We start from the raw sequence: 21,494 nt of genomic DNA on the forward strand, positions 1-21,494 counted from the left end.
GATTTCTGCAACATTTTTGTGATTAGTATTCTTAACAATCAGCCAACCTATTACTTGGTTACCTGGGTTGTATTGCTAGTAAAACCCTTTATATAATAGAGGTTTTTGCCTTGGGCTATCCAGTTCATCTCTTTACCTACCAAAGTAGGTAAAAGCCAGAGGGATATATAGTGCAGAAGATTTTGGAGGTATGAAACAACTAAGGTTTCATTTAACTTTTCTGAAAGTAATTGACATTTAAAAGTAGTAAAACTGTGGTTTTATTAATCAACTACAGTCACAATACAATCATTATAGATTTCCCCTTCCGTATTCATCCCACCAAACACAAAACAGAGTAGCGTATCGGTCTGACCTTCTTCATGAGAGTCACCACCTTGGGTTACTCCTTTCTCAGTGGGATCCCCTTTCTCAGCAGCACAATTTAGAGTGGCAGAATTGGAATCTTCTTTCTCAGAAGTACATGTCACCGGCCATGGAATGATACACATGGAATGGTCCAATCGTCCAGGGGGTAGAAAAGTATCAAATTTAAGCAAGGTCCAATGCTGCTTTTCTATTTTGGGGGAAAAAAAAAAAAAAAAAGGGCTCTGTGTTAAGAAATTTCCAGAAATGCTCTGTGATGTGCTGTACCACCTGAGCCCTATCAGAAACAAGAAATAAAAGGGAAAAACCCCTAATGGCACTGTTACTGCTTTGATGATGTCATTCCCTAAAAGTTTGGTTGTCATTCTTTCGGATTTACATGTGGAGGGACCAAAATGAAAGACCAAAAAGCGTTGTGATACTTTTCAAAGAATGGTCACATTTGCTTAAAGACCCACAGTGAACAACACCTGCTCACCTATGTGATACTGGTACATTGTGCCCAGGGCTCCAGTGGGAGTCATCCCTCCAAAGATATACAGGTGCTTTCCTACAGCCACAGCTGAGTGGGCAGCACAGCCTGTGGGAGCTGCCCCAGTGGGACTTAGCTTCTGCCACTTCATGTCACCTGCCAAGAGATAGAAAGTGTTTACAACATGGCCTAGACCGTGGTTTCAAACTTAACCTGTCAGACTCCTGCAGTTTGCAAACCAATCACTGAACTTCATTCACTGAGAGCTCTGAGAGATCCTATAGCAAGGTTTGGTGTGCACAGAAATCACTGGGGGAGCTGAAATTCCGTTTGGCTAGCCCAGGGAGGGAGGGAGGGGCTCAGTAATCTATATATATATATTTTTTTTTTTCGGTAGGCGGGCCTTACTGTTGTGGCCTCTCCCGTTGCGGAGCACAGGCTCCGGAAGCACAGGCTCAGCGGCCATGGCTCATGGGCCCAGCTGCTCCGCGGCATGTGGGATCTTCCTGGACCGGGGCACAAACCCATGTCCCCTGCATCGGCAGGCGGATTCTCAACCACTGCGCAACCAGGGAAGCCCAGTAATCTATAATTTTAACAAGCATCCTAGGTGATTCTGATGTGGGTGGTCTTTGGAGCACACTGAGGAATGTGATCTAGTCTTTGGTGACCATCACCATTAAGTATTTTGGAGCCCAGAAGTAGGTGAGGTTCCGTGTGTGTGTGTGTGTGTGTGTGTGTGTGTGTGTGTGTGTGTGTGTGTTTTGTGTATACAAGCATGCCTGTATGTGCACACACGTGCATGTTTGAAATACAGTTCCTTAGAAAGCAACTTTGTGAGTACTGGCTAGACACTTTAAGTATCTTGCTTACTTCATTCTCTTAATAGCGGTATGCAATTGCTATTACTTCTGCGTACCTTCTTTCTTCTTAAAGATGAAGAAATAGGATTAGAGAGGGAAAGAGACTTGTTGGAGATCCCACAGCTAGCAGGTGGCAGAGCTAGAATTGTACTCAGGTCTGACTCCAAAACCTGTGTTCTCTATGCTGTAATGTGCTGCCTCAGCACCTATTTCCAACCTATTTCTGCAGGGAGTTGCAACTTTTCAGACAAGAATTTAAATGAGGCAGGATATCGCTGGATTTTAGGTTTTAGAGAACTACCTGGGCTGAAAAGGAGGAAAAATAGTTAGGAATTAGTTCCTTGCACAAGAGAAAATGACTTTCTTTTTTAAAATAAGCATTAAGGGACTTCCCTTGTGGGCCAGTGGTAAAGAATCCACCTTCCAATGCAGGGGACGCAGGTTTGATCCCTAGTCAGGGAACTAAGATCCCACATGCCGTGAGGCAACTAAGCCCATTCACTGCAACTACTGAGCTCGCGCGCCTCAACTAGAGAGCCCCTGTGCCACAAACTACAGAGCCCACGCTCTCTGGAGCCTGTGCGTCACAACTAGAGAAGAGAAAACCCACACACCACAACTAGAGAGAAGCCCGTGCGCTGCAATGAAAGATCCCACATGCTGCAATGAAGATCCCGTGTGCCACAACTAAAACTCGATGCAGCCAAAAAAATAATTTAAAAAAATTTTTTTAGAAAAAATAAATAAGCATTAAAACTTTGTTTGACTGCTTGCAAGGAATGCTTCTGTGAAGATATTTTCCATCTGTCAGTTCAAGGCAGGGGTCCAGCAACTCAGAGTTGGAAGGGAGAATCACCCAGTCCAGCCAAATATCCTAGGCAATGCAGGAATCCCAGCCAGGGTCAGCTGTCCTCAGATGTCACCAAACCACAGAACCTATTGTTTGGCAAGGTAGCCCGATACACTGCACAGCAGTTCTCATGCATTCTGCCCATAGTTCCAATTCCTGTTGTCTGGAGCAATGCAGAACATATTCATTTGTTCATCTGTCCACTTTTTAAAAAAATATTTTAAATTTTTTGGCTGCACTGCGTGGCACACAGGATCTTAGTTCCCCAACCAGGGATCGAACCCATGCCCCCTGCAGTGGAAGCACAGAGTCTTAACCACTGGACCACCAGGGAAGTCCCTATCTGTCCACTCTTAACAGATATGCACTCATCACTTGTGACCTGCCAGACACTGTGCTCAATGCTGGAAATACAGTGGCGGAAAAAAAGAGACAAAGTCCCTGCCCTAAAGGAGCTCATAGTCTGCAAGAATGATCCAGAAAGAGTCCAGGCTCTCTAGGGCACATCAGCCCTTCAGACACTTAAAGACAATTCTCATGTTATCCCTAACTTTCCTTTTCTCAGTGTTTTTAACAATTTAGCATGACAGTTCTGGTTGTCCACCTCCAGACACACTCCAGAAGTTATCCATGGGGTTAATGGGTACTGCTCAAAAGAAATCCAGTCGGGAAACACAAAGCATAATGAATTTTAATGAAAGAGCAGGGTTGTTGGAAGAATAAGAAATAATTAATGGGTAGGTACATGGCAAACAGAAATACCTGCTTTTATTGTTATTATTATTTCTTATTATTATTCAGGCCACATTTCACAGAATCTAGTGAAGATTCTGCTGGCTGGTCAAGAGCAAGGCTCTAGTCAATCAAAGCATATTTTATTTAATCTTAAGCAGACAAGCCCCCATGCCTTCCACCCTACTTACTGATATCAATGCAATGGAGATCATCATAGAAATTGTCCTCTGCCAAGCCTCCATGGATGAAAAGCTTTGTTCCTGCCGCCACCATCACATGACCATGCCGGGGGGATGGAGGTTTTCCAAGTGTCTCTGGCTGTGACCAGGTCAGCGTATCTAGAAAAATACATTCAGTGACATTAGATGACAAAGCTATGAAGCAAGAACCTGAGAAATATACCCAAGCCTCCCCTCCCAGCAAGCAGAGATGCTCCAAGCAGAGAGGGACCTGGCGGGTCATTCACTGCAACTTGCCAACCCAACCCAGGCCTCCCTCCATCCACAGCCTTTACAGCCTCTGCTGGTACACATCCAGGGCTGGAGAATTCACTGCCTAATATGCCTGCCCCTACTACTGGGCATTAAGGAGCCACTTCTTGCTTTGAATTAAGAAAAGACCTCCCTTAAGTTTCTTCAACCTAGAACTGCCCCAGAGTTAAAAAGAATGAGTCTACTTCTTCTGGGACAGGCCTTCAGAGTTTTCTCTTTTTTAAGACAATATTCTTAATTGATTTGCTGGAAGGGTGGGGAAAAAAATAGACTACTTTTAAAGTTAGCAGGGCCTCCTGAAGTGGTTGTATAGGGTAATGGTTAGAGCATGGGATTTGGAGTTAAAACCAGGTTATTTCATTGAATAACTATGTGGCCTTGCACCAGCTAATTCTATAAGCTTCAGTTTCTGCAGTTGTAAAATGAGGAGAAATTACCTGATAATACCTACCTCTCAGGGTTGAAGTGTGGATTAAATGAGATAATATACGGAAAGCACAGGCACAGAGAATGTACTCAATACATGAGAGTTATTAATATGGGTATGATCCAAATAGTGCAGATGTATTTTATGTGTTGAAAACCCTTCATATCTTCAAACTTGTACATATATAGAATTCAGGAAAATCAATCATTTCAACATACCAGATAAGTCTTAAAGGAGTGCTACAAAAATTATCTGAGACAAAAGCCTGCCAAACAACTTACCTCTGAATTACCATTTGTGACATGCCTGAAGGTTGTTCAAGGAGCCCCCAGAATTCCAAAGAATACAATTTGAAATAATCAGAAAAAGTTTATGCATAAATATATTTACCACAGCATTGTTTGTAATAGAGAAGAATTAGAAATAGCCTAAGTCCATCAACAGGTGAATGGGTGAGTTATTGCTACAGTCATGATAGAATACTATGTATTCATTAAAAACATTGAAAAAACTTTGTGATTACAGGGGAAATGCTTAAGTGAAAAATACAGGATACAAATAGTACACCTCGAATTATCTCTGCTATTTAAAAAAAAAATACCATAGTTGTACTGAAATGTTAACAATTTTGGGGTGACAGTATTTTTTATGTATATATATATATATATATATATATATACATATTTACTTTTTTCTCTTATAGTTTTATATATTCAAAACAAATATTATTTAAAATTTTAAAACTGCTTTAAAAGAATCACACTCCATTCTTTCCGGATAAAGTCATACTGTGACGTGTCTTAATTAGTAATTTAACCTTTGTAAGTTTGAAATTTTGCTTATTGCCTTTTCTCAATCAAAAAAAGGCTGCAAAGGGCTTCCCTGGTGGCACAGTGGTTGACGGTCCACCTGCCGATGCAGGGGACGCGGGTTCGTGCCCTGGTCTGGGAAGATACCACATGCCGCGGAGCGGCTGGGCCCGTGAGCCATGGCCGCTGGGCCTGCGTGTCCGGAGCCTGTGCTCTGCAACGGGAGAGACCACAGCAGTGAGAGGCCCGCGTACCACAAAAAAAAAAAAAAAAAAAAGTTGCAAAAACACACATGAAAATTATGTTTGTCACATGCTATTTGTAAAGTATTATTCATAAATGCCCACTAGTAAGAGGAAGAAATGTAAATAAATACTACTTAGACAAAAATTTGGCAAGAGGTCTCACAATTTTAAATGTTCATACCATTTTGACCCTACGTAATTCCACTTCCTAGCATCTAGTCCATATTAAATGTTGTAACATGTACAAAAATTAATGTATATATTCACTGTAACACTGTCAGCAAAAAGTCAGTCAATAGGAAAATGACTGAATGAATAGGGATTCCCCCAGAAAGATGTGCTTTGCAAGGAAATTTCTGACTTAGGAAAGATCCATGATGTGTGATTAAATGAAGGAATAATAATGATAATACAGTGATTATTTATTAGGTGCTTCCTATGTGTCAGGCACTGTGCTATGCACTGTATCACATTATCTCATTTAATCTTTCCAACTCTTTGTGGTAGGCACTATTACTATCTCTATTTTACACATCAGCAAACTAAGGCCTAGAGAGATTAAGAAATTAGTCTAAATACAGAAACTAGATGTCAGATCTGGTCCTGAGTCCCTGTCCTATGGCTTCAAAGTTTATACTTTCGACTAGTACTAAGATCTACCCTTAGACCTGCAAAAGTAAGAGGCAGACCAACATTTATAATTTAATAATTCTATGTGTGTGTTTTAAAGTTTTTATATAATTTCAAAATCCATAAAAAATTCAGAGATGTTCATAAACACATGTGCATATGATTTATAATTGCACAGGAAAATCTGGAGGTAGACATTAGGAATGGCTAACAGTGCTTACCCCTGTCTGGGGAGTGGGAAGGAAAGGTATAAGGGGAAACATTTTACTTTTCTGCTTTATAAACTATTCTGTTTAAATTTTTTTAATTGATCAATTATTCAGTTTTAAATGCAAATTTTGCTATGGGTAGAAGATATCAGCTAAGAGATATACTGAAGAAGTCTAGAAGTGAGACACACAGCCCGGTTGTCATTTTCTAACCTCTGCTTCCTACATCGGGTAAGCTGCAGGCTGGGGTAACCCCGACCAGGTAAGTGGCAGCCCCAGGGTTCCCCCGAGTCCATACTTGCATCAAACACATGCAGCTTCACATCCTGCACGGGCTGGGCGCCTCTCTCTCCGCCCCCAAAGACATATAGCTGGTTTCCGATGGTTGCCGATGACGTGTGGAATGTTCTTGGGGATGGTGGTGGGCTGGTCACCTTTGGCATGGTCCAAGTCCTCGTTTCTGGTCCACAGAGAAGGTAGGTATCTAAAACACCCAGGCTAAGGGGCCTCTGGCATCAACTCTGGGACTGGGCAAGGTCACCTTGCAAACCCCAATCCTTAAGGCAGACAGTGTAGGTCTAGGCAGGGATCTCATGCCACCAAATTCAAGGAGGGGTAGGGGGCAATACTTAGAGTTTGCCCAGATAGACCCAAATTCCCAAGATTGAAAAGCCACAAGTACAATTAAGAATGAGGCCAGTTTGGTTTTGGAAGCCTTCAACCATCCTCTCTGAACCCTATTTCCCTTTGATGACTGACCACCCTGCCCTGTGCCCATTCAGAGGAGCCCAACAGCTGCTAAAATTCATTCCCACTAGATGCAAGAAACGAAATGTGCCAAGTTTCTCAGGATAGGCGGCCATTAAAAGAAAGTAGACAATATTACAGTTTCAGTAGTAGCAGTAATTGTCCCTACTACACAGTAAGTGTGAAATAAATACTAGTTTCCCCATTTTACATATAAGGAATTGAAGCAGAGACAGATTAAGTCACTCATTTAAGGTTACATGGCTAGTAAATGGCTGAGCTGGGATTCAAATTCTGTTTCAACACCACCAAGATCTATGTATTTTCCACTCTTCTGACGTGAGAATAAGATTTCACCACGTGGGTAGGTGTACAGAAGATTATTTCTTTCCAGAATGAAGCATGAATTTTATAGAAACACAAGCAGTAACTGAGTACCTCCCTTGTGCAGAATCATTGCCCTGAGCACTCTGCCATCCCCAGTATCCTCAGTCGACCCTGGGAGGCGGATGGAAAGTATCTCCACTTTGCAGATGAGGGAACTGAAGCTCAGAAAGTCTAAATCCTTTCTCCCAGGCCACAGTGTTGGTGAGTAGTAGAGCAGGGCTCTGAACACAGATCTGTCAAAACTCCCATACTTATTCCACTACAACACACCAGGAATTCTTCCTCCCTCCCTTCCTCCCTCTCTCCCGTGCCACATGGCTTGTGGGATGTTAGTTCCTCAACCAGGGATTGAACCTGACCCCCACGGCAGTGAAAGTGCCAGGGAATTCCCAGGAATTATTTCTTGACTGGGAAATTCTGTGCCATTTGTAAAGCTCTTCATTTAGTATACAAAGTGGCGCACGAAGCATGTGTAACATGTGTAGGACTCAAAACATGAACCTGGAGACCAAACAAGTCTCAGCCTATATCCAAAACATAATGGGGATTTCCCTGGTGGTCCAGTGGTTAAGATTCCGCGCTTCCACTGCAGGGGGCACGGGTTCGATCCTTGATTGGAGTACTAAGACCCACAAGCTGCATGGCCAACCCCCCCCAAAAAAAACACCCAAAACAAAACATAACGTAATTGTCTCTACAGCTACAGGTCTTGGATAGCTTTTGGATTTTAGGGGGAGTTAGAAGGAGCACAGCCTCCAGGGTCAGAAGATCCTGGGATGGTGTGGCTGCCAAGCCAAATATTAGCACAAATAATACGAAAGGAATCCTAAGCCAGCTGAGGGACTCGCCTTAGTAACAAACACAACTAATGATTCACCTACATCTTTCATATTTCCTGGGCATGGTGTCAAACTATACTTTCTAGGAGAGAAAAAGGATCTGATGGAAAATCAATTCCTTTGACAAAGGCTTTCCAAATTCTCACTGTATTTTATTTAAATAGATGCCATCATTGAAAATCAAAGGAACTGATCTCCATCCAATCTAGAACTGATTTCTATCTGTCAAAACATAGCTACATCAACCACAACAATTATTGAGCATTAAGTATGTGCCAGATTTGAGTTAATTTAAACTCTTGCCAAACTTAACAAGGTAGGAACTGTTACTATCCCAAAATGACAAAGACCAGCTGTTGTAAAAATAAATCTGTTATCGATAGAGGGAACCGGGCAAGAGTTGACTGTTATGTGAAAAAATGTCCAGATTACTAGTAATTAACAAAATGCATATTTAAACAATTAGATACAAGGGGTTTTCTTGCCTATCAAATTAGCAGTGCTTAAAAATGATAAATTCGATACTGGTCAGGATTGAAATAAGAACTATTAAACACAGTTGGAGAGAGGATAAGTTGAAAAAAATCTTTCTGGATAGGGAATTCCCTGGTGGTCTAGTGGTTAGGATTCTGGGCTTTCATTGCCGTGGCTTGCATTCAATCCCTGGTTGGGGAACTGAGATCCCACAAGCCATGCAGTGCAGCCAAAAAGAAAAAAAGTTAAAAAAAAATCTTTCTGGAGAGTGATTTGATAGCATGTACTAAAAGCCTTAAAGTCCAGTGTTTTATCTAGTTCTTTTATTTCTGGGCATGAGTTCTAAGACAATAATTTTTTTTTTAAACATGGAAGAACTTTTTTTTCTTTTTCTTTATTTATTTTTGGCTGTTTTGGGTCTTCGTTGCTGCACGTGGGCTTTCTCTACTTGCAGCGAGCGCAGGCTACTCTTCATTGCGGTGTGCAGGCTTCTCGTTGAGGTGGCTTCTCTTGTTGCAGAGCACAGGCTCTAGGTGCACAGGCTTCAGTAGTTGTGGTGAGCAGGCCCAGTAGTTGTGGCTTGCAGGCTCTAGAGCGCAGGCTCAGTAGTTGTGGCACATGGGCTTAGTTGCTCCATGGCATGTGGGATCTTCCCGGACCAGGCTCGAACCTGTGTACCTTGCATTGGCAGGCGGATTCTTAACCACTGTGCCACCAGGGAAGCCCCTAAGGCAATAATCTGAAATACAGTCAATGATTTCAGTGAACAAAGATGTTCACTGCTTTGTTATTTATAATGATAAAAATCTGAAGACAACCTATATGTTAAAAAAAAAAACAGGGAATTATGGTATCGTCATAAAAATTGAGGGACTTCCCTGGTGGTCCAGTGGTAAAGAATCCACCTTACAAAGCAGGGGATGCGGGTTCGATCCCTGGTCAGGGAACTAAGATCCCACATGCCATGGGGCAACTAAGCCCTCGCGCCTCAACTAGAGGGTCCGCGTGCCGCAAACTACAGAGCCCATGCACCCTGGAGCCACAACTAGAGAGAGAAAACCCACACGACACACCTAGAGAGAAGCCCATGCGCCACAACGAAAGATCCCATGTGCTGCAACTAAGACCCAATGCAGCCAAAAATAAATTAAATTTAAAAAAATCTTAAAAAAGTATGATGCAGCCATTAAAAATGATTTCAACAAAGCCTTATTAATAGGGAATTATTTCTGTGCTAATTATGAAATTTAAAAGATACAAGAGTGTAGTGGTGAAACAGGATGATCTCAGGTTTATAAAAATGCAGAGAAAAGACAGAAAGGAAGTACACAGAACTGTTATTAATAGGCTTAGGTCACAGGATTGTGGATGGCTTTTGTCCACTTATTTACACTTTTCAAATATTTTACAATGAATATAAACTATATTTATAAAGAGAAAAACAACCAAAAAAATGTTTTTAACTGACGAAAAGTCAGGTCCACCTCCCATGGGTGGTTCAGCAACATCCTCGCAGTAGTGATGTCCCCAAACTGCTTCCTCTATGATAAAACTGTCAGTGAGACTAGTCAGGAGCTTTGCATTTTTTGACTAAAAGAAACACACTAGGAGGATCTAGATCAGGGTTTCTTAACTTTGGCACTACTGACACTTTAGACCATATAATTCTTTATTGTGAGGGGCCTTCCTGTGCATTACAGGATGTATGGCAGCGTCTCTGGCCTCTACCCACTTGATTCCCTGCTCCGAGGTGTGACATGGCCAACTGTCACCTGGGGGGTACCATCGCCCCCATTTGAGACCTCCAATGTAGGTGATTTGGGTTCTAGCCTGCCCCAGTCCCTGGCTCCCTGGTGACTTTAGGAAAGTCACTTCCCCTTGTGGGACCTGGGTTGCCCACTTGGCATAGCTTTTCTCTGAAGTCTCTTCCAGCTTTGGCTTTTAAGAAATGGATAATTTGTACACATTATGAGGAAAACAAAATGTAACTCTATTATTTTCAGATTCTGCCAGAAGTTAAAATTTCTATTTTCTATGAGGTCAGCAAAGTTAAATGGATTAGTCAGTACAATCCAAATGGGCTTTGGTACAGGAATTGGAATTGGATTTATTTATTCATTTTGGTAAATAAATAACCTTTGGCTACTTACCAGGATTCAGAACTTGTAGGCAATTTCGATTTCCTGACTGGTTGGCACCTCCAAACACCCAGATGCTGTGAGGTGTGCAGGAGGGAACAAAGCTGGCATGCTCGTACCGGGGCAAGAGGCCCTCCGAGGTGGCTAAATCCCACTGGTGTGTTCCTAGAAAACATTTCACCCAGTTCCTAGATTGGGGCTGCCAATGGCTTATACTGGTTGACAAACTTGGGGGAGGGTACTGAGGAGAAAAGGGTCAAAAGCATAAGTGAACAACCATCAGATCACTTAAAGGGAATGTGGTCAACCTCCAAAAATTTTTATACCAGACACTTGGCGGGGGGGGGGGGGGCGCGTCTGACTCATCCATAAACCCTCTTCTATGGTTCTATGGGAACTGTCCCCACTCTCCCAACTCCAGGGATAGATCCTAGGAGACTTGGTTGTACTACACCTTGACTTTCTAGCCTTAGCTGATAGGGTCAAAGGTAGTCACTGGACCCAAAATGGGCCAATCAGATCCTCTCTCCCAAGAATTTGGAATTCAAATAGATTTCTGGGTTTGGGTGGCCATCTCCTACCATGTGTGGAGAAGGAGAGAAAGCCAAAGTATGGGGAAGAGAAGAATGAAACATCTACATAAAGAAGCAGATCTCTCCAAAGAGAGTGAGGGAGGAAGTAGATGGTTTTTGACAGCTTTCTAATTCTTGCTTCCACTGTCTCCTGAGGCTAGGCCAAATCTCCTGCCTTTGGATTCTCTTTCTTTCTTTTTTTTTGCTGGTTTAACAGAGTTTCTATTACCTGCAAGCAAATGACTTCTGGCTAAAACAATTTGACAGACTATTAATACCTAACTTATTAGTTATTTTAATTAGTAAACCACTTACATATGACCTTTACAGGCATTATCTTGTTAGATCATTACAAGTGCCAAGTGAAGCAAGTTATTATCCCTGTTTTATGGGACACTGAAGCCCAGATGGTTTAGGTGGTTTAGCCAGAGTCACAAAGCTAGTAATAGGTCACGACAGAATTGTAACTGTACTAGACAGCAAGCTTCTTGAGAGCTGAAAGAGATTTAATTTACCTCTGATTTCCTAGTGCAGGGTATAGAAATTCAAATGCCTAGAGAGGATTGGAGGAAATTGGAGAATGAGAGCCCCACTGATAGGTGGCAGCTCAGTTGCAAAATACTGTCACCATGTAGACATACAGGCGTACTGATGTCAGATCTTCCAATATTATCAAGAGAGGCCAAGCCACTTCAAGTTTTACATGTAGACTCTCCTGCACATTTGGTTAGTAAACAACTGAGATCAAAACAATACACCGGGGCATCCCTGGTGGCGCAGTGGTTAAGAATCCGCCTGCCAGTGCAGGGAACACGGGTTTGAGCCCTGGTCCGGAAAGATCCCGCATGCCGCGGAACAACTAAGCCCATGCGCCACAACTACTGAGCCTGTGCTCTAGAGCCCGCAAGCCACAACTACTGAGCCTGCGCGCCTGGAGCCTGTGCTCCTTAACAACAGAAGCCACCGCAATGAGAAGCCCACGCACCGCAACGAAGAGTAGCTCCCGCTCACCACAACTAGAGAAAGCCCACGCGCAGCAACGAAGACCCAACGCACCCAAAAATAAATAAAATAAAATAAATAAATTCATTAAAAAAAAAAAACACAACAGTAGACAGCAACATTACACACGGACCTAACAAAACATGTAACACTGCGTGTCCGGAGCCTGTGCTCCACAACGGGAGAGGCCACAACAGTGAGAGGCCCACATACCGCAAAAAAAACAAACATGTAACAAAACACCAATTTTCTTCTGCCATTGTGTGGCACATAGTAGTCACTCATTCATTCATCCAAATACTTATAAAGCACCTACTCTGTGCCAGGCACTGTGGTAATGGCTGGGGATACAATGAGAAGCAATGTAACCATGTCATTATAACCATGTTCCCTGCTCCCAAGGAGCTTATACTCTGGTGGGGAAGAAGGACAACAATCACATGTGAAAAGGGCTGTGAAGGGGGATAAAGATGGGAAAGTACAGGATACTATGGAAACACAGAGAGTGGTTGTGTCATTGTGATTTACATTAAGAAATACATATTTGGTCTTCATCTGTTCCAGGCACAGAGCTCTGAAAATCCCTGTGACGACCTAAGTGATAAGACTGATAAAGGTGTCTTTTCTTATTGATAACAAACCCCGTGAACCACACCTGAGTTTACGTTAATGAGGTGACTTTTGGAAAGCCCCTAAGGATGGGAGCTGGTTGCCAGGGGAACTAACCATGACATTACAGGGTTAGAACTTTTCAGTCCCAGACAATGCCCCCTACCCCCAACTCCAGGTAGAGGAGAGGGCCAGAGGGTTGACAATCACCAATGGTCATAACTTAATCAATTATCCCTCCATAAAAAAGGAGGGGTTGCAAGAGCTTCCAGGTTGGTGAACTCATGGAGGTATTGCAATGGTGGGGCACCTGGACAGGGCACAAAGTGCCTCTTCCCACATACTTTGCCCTATGCATCTCTTCTATCTGGCTATTTTCCTGAACTCTGTGAGCCTCTCTAGCAAATTAATGGAACCTGAGGTGGGTGACACGGGAACCTCCCATTTATAGTTGGTTGGTCAGAAGCACAGGTGGACTTGTGATTGGCATCTGAAGGGGAGCAGGGAGAGTCTCGTGGACTGAGCCCTTCACCTGTGGAATCGGATGCTAATTCCAGGTAGAACTGAACTGAGTTGTAGGGCGTCCAGCTGGTGTTGCAGAATTATTTGGTGTGGGGCGAAATCCCCACACATCTGTCAGTCAGAAGGGAAGTACGGAAGACTAGTGTTGAGAGGAGGCATGGGAATAAAGCAGGAAAACAGAAGAGTCTCTCCTTTACAGTGGCAGTGCCTCAACTATTCCTAAACTAGTGGCAGATGTATCAGGGCAAGGTTCCTGATGAAAGTGTCATTTAACTGGGATCTGATTGGATGAATAGTAGCCAGATGATAAGGAAAAGGAAGAGCCTTGCAAGCAGAGGGAACAATACAGTTAAGTCCCCTACATACGAACATTTGAGTTGCAAACTTTCAAAGAAGTAAACGTGCATTCGCATGTCCAAATCACATAAGTTTGTTCACATGTCTGGCGTTATCTGTGGAAGTTGGGTACCTAGGCTAACTTGGTTGGACTTAAGAACAAATTGGGGGCTTCCCTGGTGGCGCAGTGGTTGAGAGTCCGCCTGCCGATGCAGGGGACGCGGGTTCGTGCCCCGGTCCGGGAGGATCCCACGTGCCGCGGAGCGGCTGGGCCCGTGAGCCATGGCCGCTGGGCCTGTGCGTCCGGAGCCTGTGCTCCGCAAGGGGAGAGGCCACAGCAGTGAGAGGCCCGCGTACCACAAACAAAACAAAACAAAACAAAAAAAACAACAAATTGGATTGGCTTTCCTGGTGGTGCAGTGGTTAGGAATCCACCTGCCAATTCAGGGGACATGGGTCGAGCCCTGGCCCAGGAGGATCCCACATGCCATGGCACAACTGAACCCGTGCGCCACAACTACTCAGCCTGCGCTCTATAGTCCACGAGCCACAACTGCTAAAGCCTGTGCACCTAGAGCCCGCATTCCACAACAAGAGAAGCCACCGCAGTGAGAAGCCTGTGCACTGCAATGAAGAGCAGTCCCTGCTCGCCGCAACTAGAGAAAGCCCACATGCAGCCCACGCACAGCAATGAAAAAACCAACTCAGCCCAAAATAAGAACTTAAGGAAAAAAAAGAACAAATTGGACTTACGAATGCACTCTTGGAAAATAACTCATTCTTATGTAGGGGATTTACTGCATATCCAAAGGGTTGGAGACCAAAAGAGTTCAAGGAACTGAAGGATATTCAGTGGAGCAAGTGTGGGTTTGGGGGAGCTAAGAAATGAAGATGGGGATAGCCTGAAATTGGGGAGTGACATGATCAGATTTATATTTTAGAAAATACTCAGCTAAGTATGGAAAATGCAGTGTACAGGAGGTAAACTTGGAAGCAGGCAGAGCAGTGAGGAGGCTGCTGTAACAGTCTAGCTGAAAGATAATGATGCTTGGACTACGGTAGTAGCAGTGCAAATGGACAGACATGGATGAAAATAAGAGATATTTAGGATTTGGTGCTTAATTGGCTATGTGGATAGAAGAGGTGGAGGCATCAATGCCTCCCAGAGAAATAGTTGATGAACGAATGGCTGGTTATCCAGGGCTCCATATGGACTCTTTCCCCCAAATCAAGGAGGTCTTGGTTGGGTGGGTATATTCCTGAAGTCTGTTGAGGCCTTAGGGACCTCTCAGTGACATTCATTTTCTCAGAGGAAAACCCTACTGTCTGGTCTGAACTGATAGTCCTCGGAATGGTCATGGCCGGCAGCACAAAGCCCTGCTCTCTGGCCACGGAGACCGCAGCTGCTGGTCTTTTTTTTTTCTGGCCACGCCGAGTGGCATGCAGGATCCCAGTTCCTTGACCAGGGATCAAACTGCAGTGGAAGTGCCGAGTCCCAACCACTGGACCGCCAGGGAATTCCCCGCAGCTGTTGGTCTTACCCAGATCTATGGTGTGCACATCTGAGAAGCTCCTGTTTGGATCTGCTCCCCCAACAATGAAGACCTTCCCTCTCTTGGCATCACCAACAGGGGGTAAATATGAGCAGCTATGGCCAACCCGAGCACAGGGGCTGTCTCCAACCGGGGTCAAGGTGTACCTGCCAAAGGGAGGGTATATTCAGGAGGCCTGAGCAGAGAATAAGTGCAGCACTATGTTCTTTGCATTCCTCATGGAACAGTCACCAGAATGAAGGGTCTTATACATACACAGTCATTTTAAATCATGTCCAGCAAAGCAGCATTTTCCTAATTAATGAACAGCACCTTCCCTTTGTACATAACCTTTGACTTTTCAATTTTGTCACTACTTTCATCTCACATTAACTTAGTGGGGATGCCCTGGGCTAGTAATTGTCCCCATTTGGTAGAGGGGGAAACTGATGCTCCGAAATGTCCAATGGTGTGTCCTGGCACAGGATGGTAGTTATGAACATGATTTGCAAATTCAGACAGACCTAGTTCAAGTCCCGGTTCAAGTGCTTTCTTGATGTGTGCCCTTTTGGAAGTCACTTTACCTTTCTGAACCTTAGTTTCCTCATTTGTAAAATGAAGACAGCAATAGTTCTCACCTGTGAAGAATGAGATGCAATCTTGTAACATGGCAGGAAGAACTCAGTTAATGATGGCTAGAGCTTTATGTGTAATCCCATGAGAACAGCCCCAAAGCTCTTGCCACTAGCCAGTGATGCTTCCCTATGCCATATAATATTCTCCGTCATTCACTGATTCTTTTTTTTTTTAAATTTAATTTATTTATTTTAGGCTGCACTGGGTCTTTGTTGCTGTGCGCGGGCTTTCTCTGGTTGCGGCGAGCGGGGGCTACTCTTCGTTGCAGTGCGCGGGCTTCTCGTTGCGGTGGCTTCTCTTGTCGCAGAGCATGGGCTCCAGGAGCCCGGGCTTCAGGAGTTGTGGCTTGTGGGCTCTGGAGCGCAGGCTCAGTAGTTGTGGTGCACGGGCTTAGTTGCTCCGCGGCATGTGGGATCTTCCTGGATTAGGGCTCGAACCCATGTCCCCTGCATTGGCAGCTGGATTCTTAACCACTGCGCCACCAGGGAAGCCCCATTCACTGATTCTTAAGAGCTTTTCCAGATTACTCATAAAGCTCAACCTGACGGAAGACAAAACTAGGACTTTGAAAAATCAAATACAGGATCCATTCATTCTGCTCTGTAAAGTTATTCTGAATGCTGACTGAGAAAGCACACTTTTTCAAGCTTTCTGGTTGGAAAAGAAAACCCTGTAGCTGTTTTTCAGGCCCAGTCTTATCTGACCTCTCTGGCATTTGGTATTCTTGGCTCTTCCCTCCTTCTCATACCTTTCTCCTGACCTGGCTTCCCCACACCCATTCCTTTTGGTTCTCTATCCACCTGTCTGGCTGCACTTTCTGTTTCCTTCCCTGACTCCTTTCCCTCCAGCTTTGTCCCAATCCTCATGGGTTCTCTTCTTCTCAGTCTAGGTTTGCTTGCCTGATCAATTTTATATGTACTGATGGCTTCAATTACCACCCATCTACCATACATGTTCATCAGTGACTTTCAAATCTCTATTTCTTTTCCAGATCTCTCTTCTGATGTCCAGATTCACACATTCCACATTCCCACCTGAATGACTACTAAGCACATACCATGCATGCTGCTAACTTCGCTACAACCCTGGATTCACTTAACTTGCACAAAACCCCTCTGGGGACAGTACTATTATCATCATCTGAGGTTTACAACTGAGGATCTGAAGCTTAGAAAGGTTAAATGACTTATTCAAGAGCACACAGCCATCCAGCTACATGGTGAATAAGACAAAAGAAATCCCTGCCTTTACAGCCCTGACAGACTAGTTGGGAAGAAAAACATTAAACAGATAATTTCCAAATATCCATTTCATTTCAGTTGTGTTATAAAGGAGTACAGGATATATACAGGATATATAGCATGAGAACATATCATAGGGGGACCCTACCCTGTAAGGAGAGGTAGGTGGGGACAGGGGTGGTCAAAGAAGACTTCCTGAAGGAGCCCCATTTGAACTGAGATCTGAAGTATGAGTAGAAGTTAGCTGGGCAAAGAGAGGGACAAAAGATGGGGGGAAAGGATGATCCAGGTAGAGGGACCAGCACATACAGTTCCTGAGTGGGACAGTGCAAGCCACGTTAAAGGAAGAGAGGGCTTCCCTGGTGGCGCAGTGGTTGAGAGTCCGCCTGCCGATGCAGGGGACACGGGTTCGTGCCCCGGTCCAGGAGGATCCCACATGCCGCAGAGAGGCTGGGCCCGTGAGCCATGGCTGCTGCTGAGCCTGCGCATCTGGAGCCTGTGCTCCGCAATGGGAGAGGCCACAACAGTGACAGGCCCGCGTACCTCAAAAAAAAAAAAAAAAAAAGGAAGAGAAAGAGAACAAAGGCTGAGTAAGGGGACTTGAGGTTGGAAAGACAGGCAGGGACAGATCACACAGGGCCCAGTAGGCCATTTTAAGGACTCTGGTTTTTATCCTAAGACCAGTGGAGAGGTATAAAAGGTTTTAAACCAGGGAATGCCATGATCAGATTTATGATGCATAAAGAGCAAGAGTGGACGCAGGGAAGCCAGATCAGGGGCTCTCCTCCAAGGTCCTGCAGAAGCATTGCCTCCTCTCTATAGCCCTCTGTGAGCCCTGCTTCAGCACCAGTCACTGTTCCCCCACTACACTGAGACTATTCACCTTTGTACCTGCAGCACCTACACAGTGGCTGCCCCTGTCAGGCCTGTGTTAGTTGCTGAACAAAGGGTTGGTTGAACAAGCGCTCAAGAAATAGTGAAGCCAGTTTAATCCAAATCCAATTCCCTGAAAATCTTAAAAATGAGTCAGAGCTTGGGGGAAGACACAGTGTTGGAGCTGAGGATGCCAGATGGTCAGTGCCTTACTCTTGCTGGCAAATGGATTTTAATAAAATCAACATCTGCTCTGTGATAATTATTGCCCCACTACTTTTCCTCTGAAGACCTTCTCAGACAGTTTGAGTCTAATTACCAGAAACCGCAGACAGTTTCAACTCTACCCTTTTTCATAGATGATCAAATATGTTAGTAAACTACTTATAAATGAAAAAAAAACTCATGTGTTTCTCTGTTTGAATCCTTCCTTACAGACCATGTTGCTTTTCTGGGCTTGTCTCCAGGCTCCAAGACTGGCAGCTGCTTCATGGTGTCCTATACCTAAGAAAGAAAGGTACTTTTTAGACATTTACAATTATCTTCTACCTAAAAAACACAGCAAATCAGGTTACTTGCCTCTTTAAAAATTTTCCTGTTGATGTACCAATTTCTAGGGCCTGATTAATTTGAATAAGCATTACCAACCTTTTGATATAAACTTATATTTGGGAGGCAACTATGACACAACTTTCGTAATCCAATTACAGAGTTTTTTTGTTTTTTTATTTTTTGCCTAAAGTTTTCTGTGTCCGTGGTTTTCATGGGGAAGGGGTATATATCAAAATAACTTTCAGAGGTCATAAGGTATTTATGTTTATCAAAAGAAAACATTTTAAAAGGCCAAGAAATACTGAACTCTAGGATAAATCCTGGCCTCAGCATGACATTCAAAGCCTTCTAGTCTCAACCTTCTTTTCAGGAACTCACCTCTACAATTTCTTGCTATATTGAACTGTTCTTACTATATTTGTTCCCCTAAAATGCCAGGCCCTTTCATAACTTGCATCCTGTGCTGCTTCCCTTACCTGAAATGTCCCTTCCCTTCTGGTCAACTAGAAAACTCCTAGTCAACCTCCAAAGCCCAGCTCAAATGTCCCCTCCTTAGTGAAACCTTCCCTGATTTGTTGCTTTCCACTTACATCCTCAAGTTACTTTATTCTCTACCTGAAGGTATCTATTAAGCTATCGTCATTGCAGGGATCACCCTGAATGTAATCATCTATTTAAAACTCTCTATATTCTAGAATAAATTCCACTAAACTAAATTCCAAGCGAGCTGGGCCTCTCGGATTCATTCAGAGAATCAACCAAGAGGCCCGGCATAAAGCAGAAGTGAGGGATGAGTGAATGAAGAAAGAAAATGGATGAGATTTCTGGGAGGTGAATGGATAAATCCAATCTTCAGCTTAAGCTACTAACTGCTGTCCCCAAAGCCTAAAGCTCAGTGGGGTAAACTTCACCTGGACCGGGACTTCCAGCAGTCGCCCCTGCCAGGTCCATCCCCCAGTCCCATCCCCGCTTGGCAGCACTAGGGGAGAGGAGACAGAGTCAGGAGAGAACAGGCTGGTTCCTTTCCGTCAGTGTGGCTGGGCCGGAGCCAGAGGAGGTCTCCCAAGCGCTTTCCACCCGGCCCAGCTCCACTCCCTTAAAGGATGCGGCCCGACCCCCCAGCCCGGGAACGCTTCAAACCAGGGTCCCGAAGCCCCCCACCTCCGGACCGCATTACCTGCGGCGGCTTAGGCCAGTCCTGGGCCGTGGCTCCGCCCCAATAGGGGCGGTTCTTGGACCTTCGCCCCTCCTCCAGACCCCGGAAGAGCGCAGCGGCCAACCGCTGTCCTCTCGCAGGGTCGGATTCCCAGGGCGCGCCCTTGTAAGGGAGCCGGGAGGGGCCCTACCGGCCCGGGTTCGACCCAACTGTGTATTTCTCCAGAGCTGAACTGGCCGGGTCGTCCTGGGGCCCTACCTCCCCGGCTGAGTAAGTAAGCCAGAGCTACTTGGAGACGACTTACAAGCGAAATGCCAGGGGTTGGGCATCCAGTTAGGTGACCCAAATCCCTTGGGCTATTTTAAAGGAGCTAGGATATTTTCAGTTCCAGCGGTTGTTAGAATGGTTTCTGAACGGGAGAGTTGAGGGTGCTTTCCTAGGTATGAAATTTCCCTGCGCAGTCTTTTTTTTTTTTTTTTTTTTTAATTTATTTATTTTTGGCTGTGTCGGGTCTTAGTTGTGGCCCGTGGGCTTCTCTCTAGTTGTGGCCTGCGGGTTTTTTCTCTCTAGTTGTGGTGCGCAGGCTCCAGGGTGAATGGGCTCTGTAGTTTGTGGCACACGGGCTCAGTAGTTGTGGCGCACAGGCTTAGCTGCCCCGCGGCATGTGGGATCTTAGTTCCCTGACCAGGGATCAAACCTGCCTCCCCTGCATTGTATGGCGGATTCTTTACCACTGAACCACCAGGGAAGTCCCCCTGTGCAGTCTTTAGGCCAGTTCAAGCTTTGGCGCCCTGAAGAGCTGACTTATTCCACAATTCGCGTATGTGACTATAGCAGGCACTATGCCGAACCAGGCAAACCTGGCCCCTGGCCTCCTGGAGTTTACAAACTAGAGAGAGATTAAACAGAAAAACAAATAACTAGGTATGCCCGTAAAAAGTGCAAGGAATAAAAAGTTCATCAGGGAAAGTATCTATTTTTGCGGAAGATACTTTTCTCTGGGCCCCAGTGTCACCGGTCTGTAAAATGGAGCTAATAAGACTTCTGTCACAAGGTTATGGTGGGGAATACATGAGCTAACGTATATAAACTGCTTAGTGCCCAGTGACTGGCACAGAGCTGCTTGTATGTAAAATGTAATGCTATTCCTAGGTGTAAATGAACTCTAGACACCAGTCCTGAGGGAGATGTATTCATCTGCATTACTATGGTCTCCTTCATAACCATAGGTTCCCTGTGGCTTTCCTGAAAATGGAGAGCTGGCTCACCTATGTCTATGTTTCAGAGAACCCCACAATCAGAAGGGCTGAGGTGTTGTATCCTAGGAATTGGAGGAAACAGCTAAGGAAGGAAACCACAGGAGAGCGCCTGCTGCACAGAGCTATGGTAGCAGAGTGGGAAGCAGACAGACATACTTGGGTTCACATCCAGGCTCCCGCACTAGCCATCTAACCTTGACATTTGGCAAGTTCACCCTCTCTGAGCTCTAGGTTTTTCATCTCTAGAATGGGAACAGTAATTACCTACCTCAAAGAGGGAGCAGTAGAGAGGATTTGATAGTACAGCTGAAAGGTGAACTTGGTAAATCTTTTCACTACTTGAAACCATAACAAAAATTTATTGACAGGATGGAATTTGCAGTCTGTAGCTCTTTTTATTGCTCACATATCCTAGTCCAAAGACCTGGAGTCTTTGTGAGTTCCCATGTTAATGGAAAAATCTCCACTGACTGTTTGCCAGTCAGAGTTTCCTGCTCTCTTTCAGCAAAGAAAACTAAGGCC

General features: G+C 44.5%; 2 protein-coding genes across 4 annotated transcripts in view; one reads left to right on the forward strand and one right to left on the reverse strand.

Annotated features, from left to right (window-relative positions):
* Positions 1–242: 242 nt before the first annotated feature.
* On the reverse strand, positions 243–20,026 carry RABEPK (Rab9 effector protein with kelch motifs). 3 transcript variants are annotated; one of them, XM_059073131.2, is made up of 8 exons: positions 19,735–19,809; positions 18,445–18,509; positions 15,265–15,422; positions 10,695–10,847; positions 6,396–6,557; positions 3,475–3,624; positions 845–994; positions 243–556 (listed from the first exon to the last, which is right to left on the reverse strand). In XM_059073131.2, the coding sequence occupies exons 2-8, from the start codon at positions 18,495–18,497 to the stop codon at positions 264–266; spliced, it is 1,119 nt and encodes a 372-aa protein (XP_058929114.1). In that variant the 5' UTR covers positions 18,498–18,509; positions 19,735–19,809; the 3' UTR covers positions 243–263. The 3 variants fall into 3 exon arrangements, with proteins under 3 accessions (XP_058929114.1, XP_066896840.1, XP_058929115.1); XM_067040739.1 differs by lacking the exon at positions 6,396–6,557 and having other exon boundaries at positions 19,735–20,026; XM_059073132.2 differs by lacking the exon at positions 10,695–10,847.
* PPP6C (protein phosphatase 6 catalytic subunit) overlaps positions 19,823–21,494 on the forward strand; it is a 36,976-nt gene continuing 35,304 nt past the window's right edge. The window contains exon 1 of the mRNA XM_067040741.1: positions 19,823–19,983. The gene's annotated coding sequence lies outside the window, so the exon portion shown is untranslated. The remainder of the gene's footprint in view (positions 19,984–21,494) is intronic.

This window comes from Kogia breviceps, chromosome 8 (genome assembly GCF_026419965.1).
Source record: "Kogia breviceps isolate mKogBre1 chromosome 8, mKogBre1 haplotype 1, whole genome shotgun sequence".
Taxonomy (NCBI): Eukaryota; Metazoa; Chordata; class Mammalia; order Artiodactyla; family Physeteridae; genus Kogia; species Kogia breviceps.

Bases quoted from the DNA above. Each gene is read 5' to 3' on its own strand.
- RABEPK (XM_059073131.2), bottom strand. From the start codon at position 18,497: ATGAAGCAGCTGCCAGTCTTGGAGCCTGGAGACAAGCCCAGAAAAGCA. The intron at 6,558-10,694 runs GTAAGTAGCCAA...TCTGTGGACCAG, and splicing joins CCTACAAGTTCTGAATCCTG to AAACGAGGACTTGGACCATG. The intron at 557-844 runs GTGAGCAGGTGT...CCCCCAAAATAG, and splicing joins AATGTACCAGTATCACATAG to AAAAGCAGCATTGGACCTTG.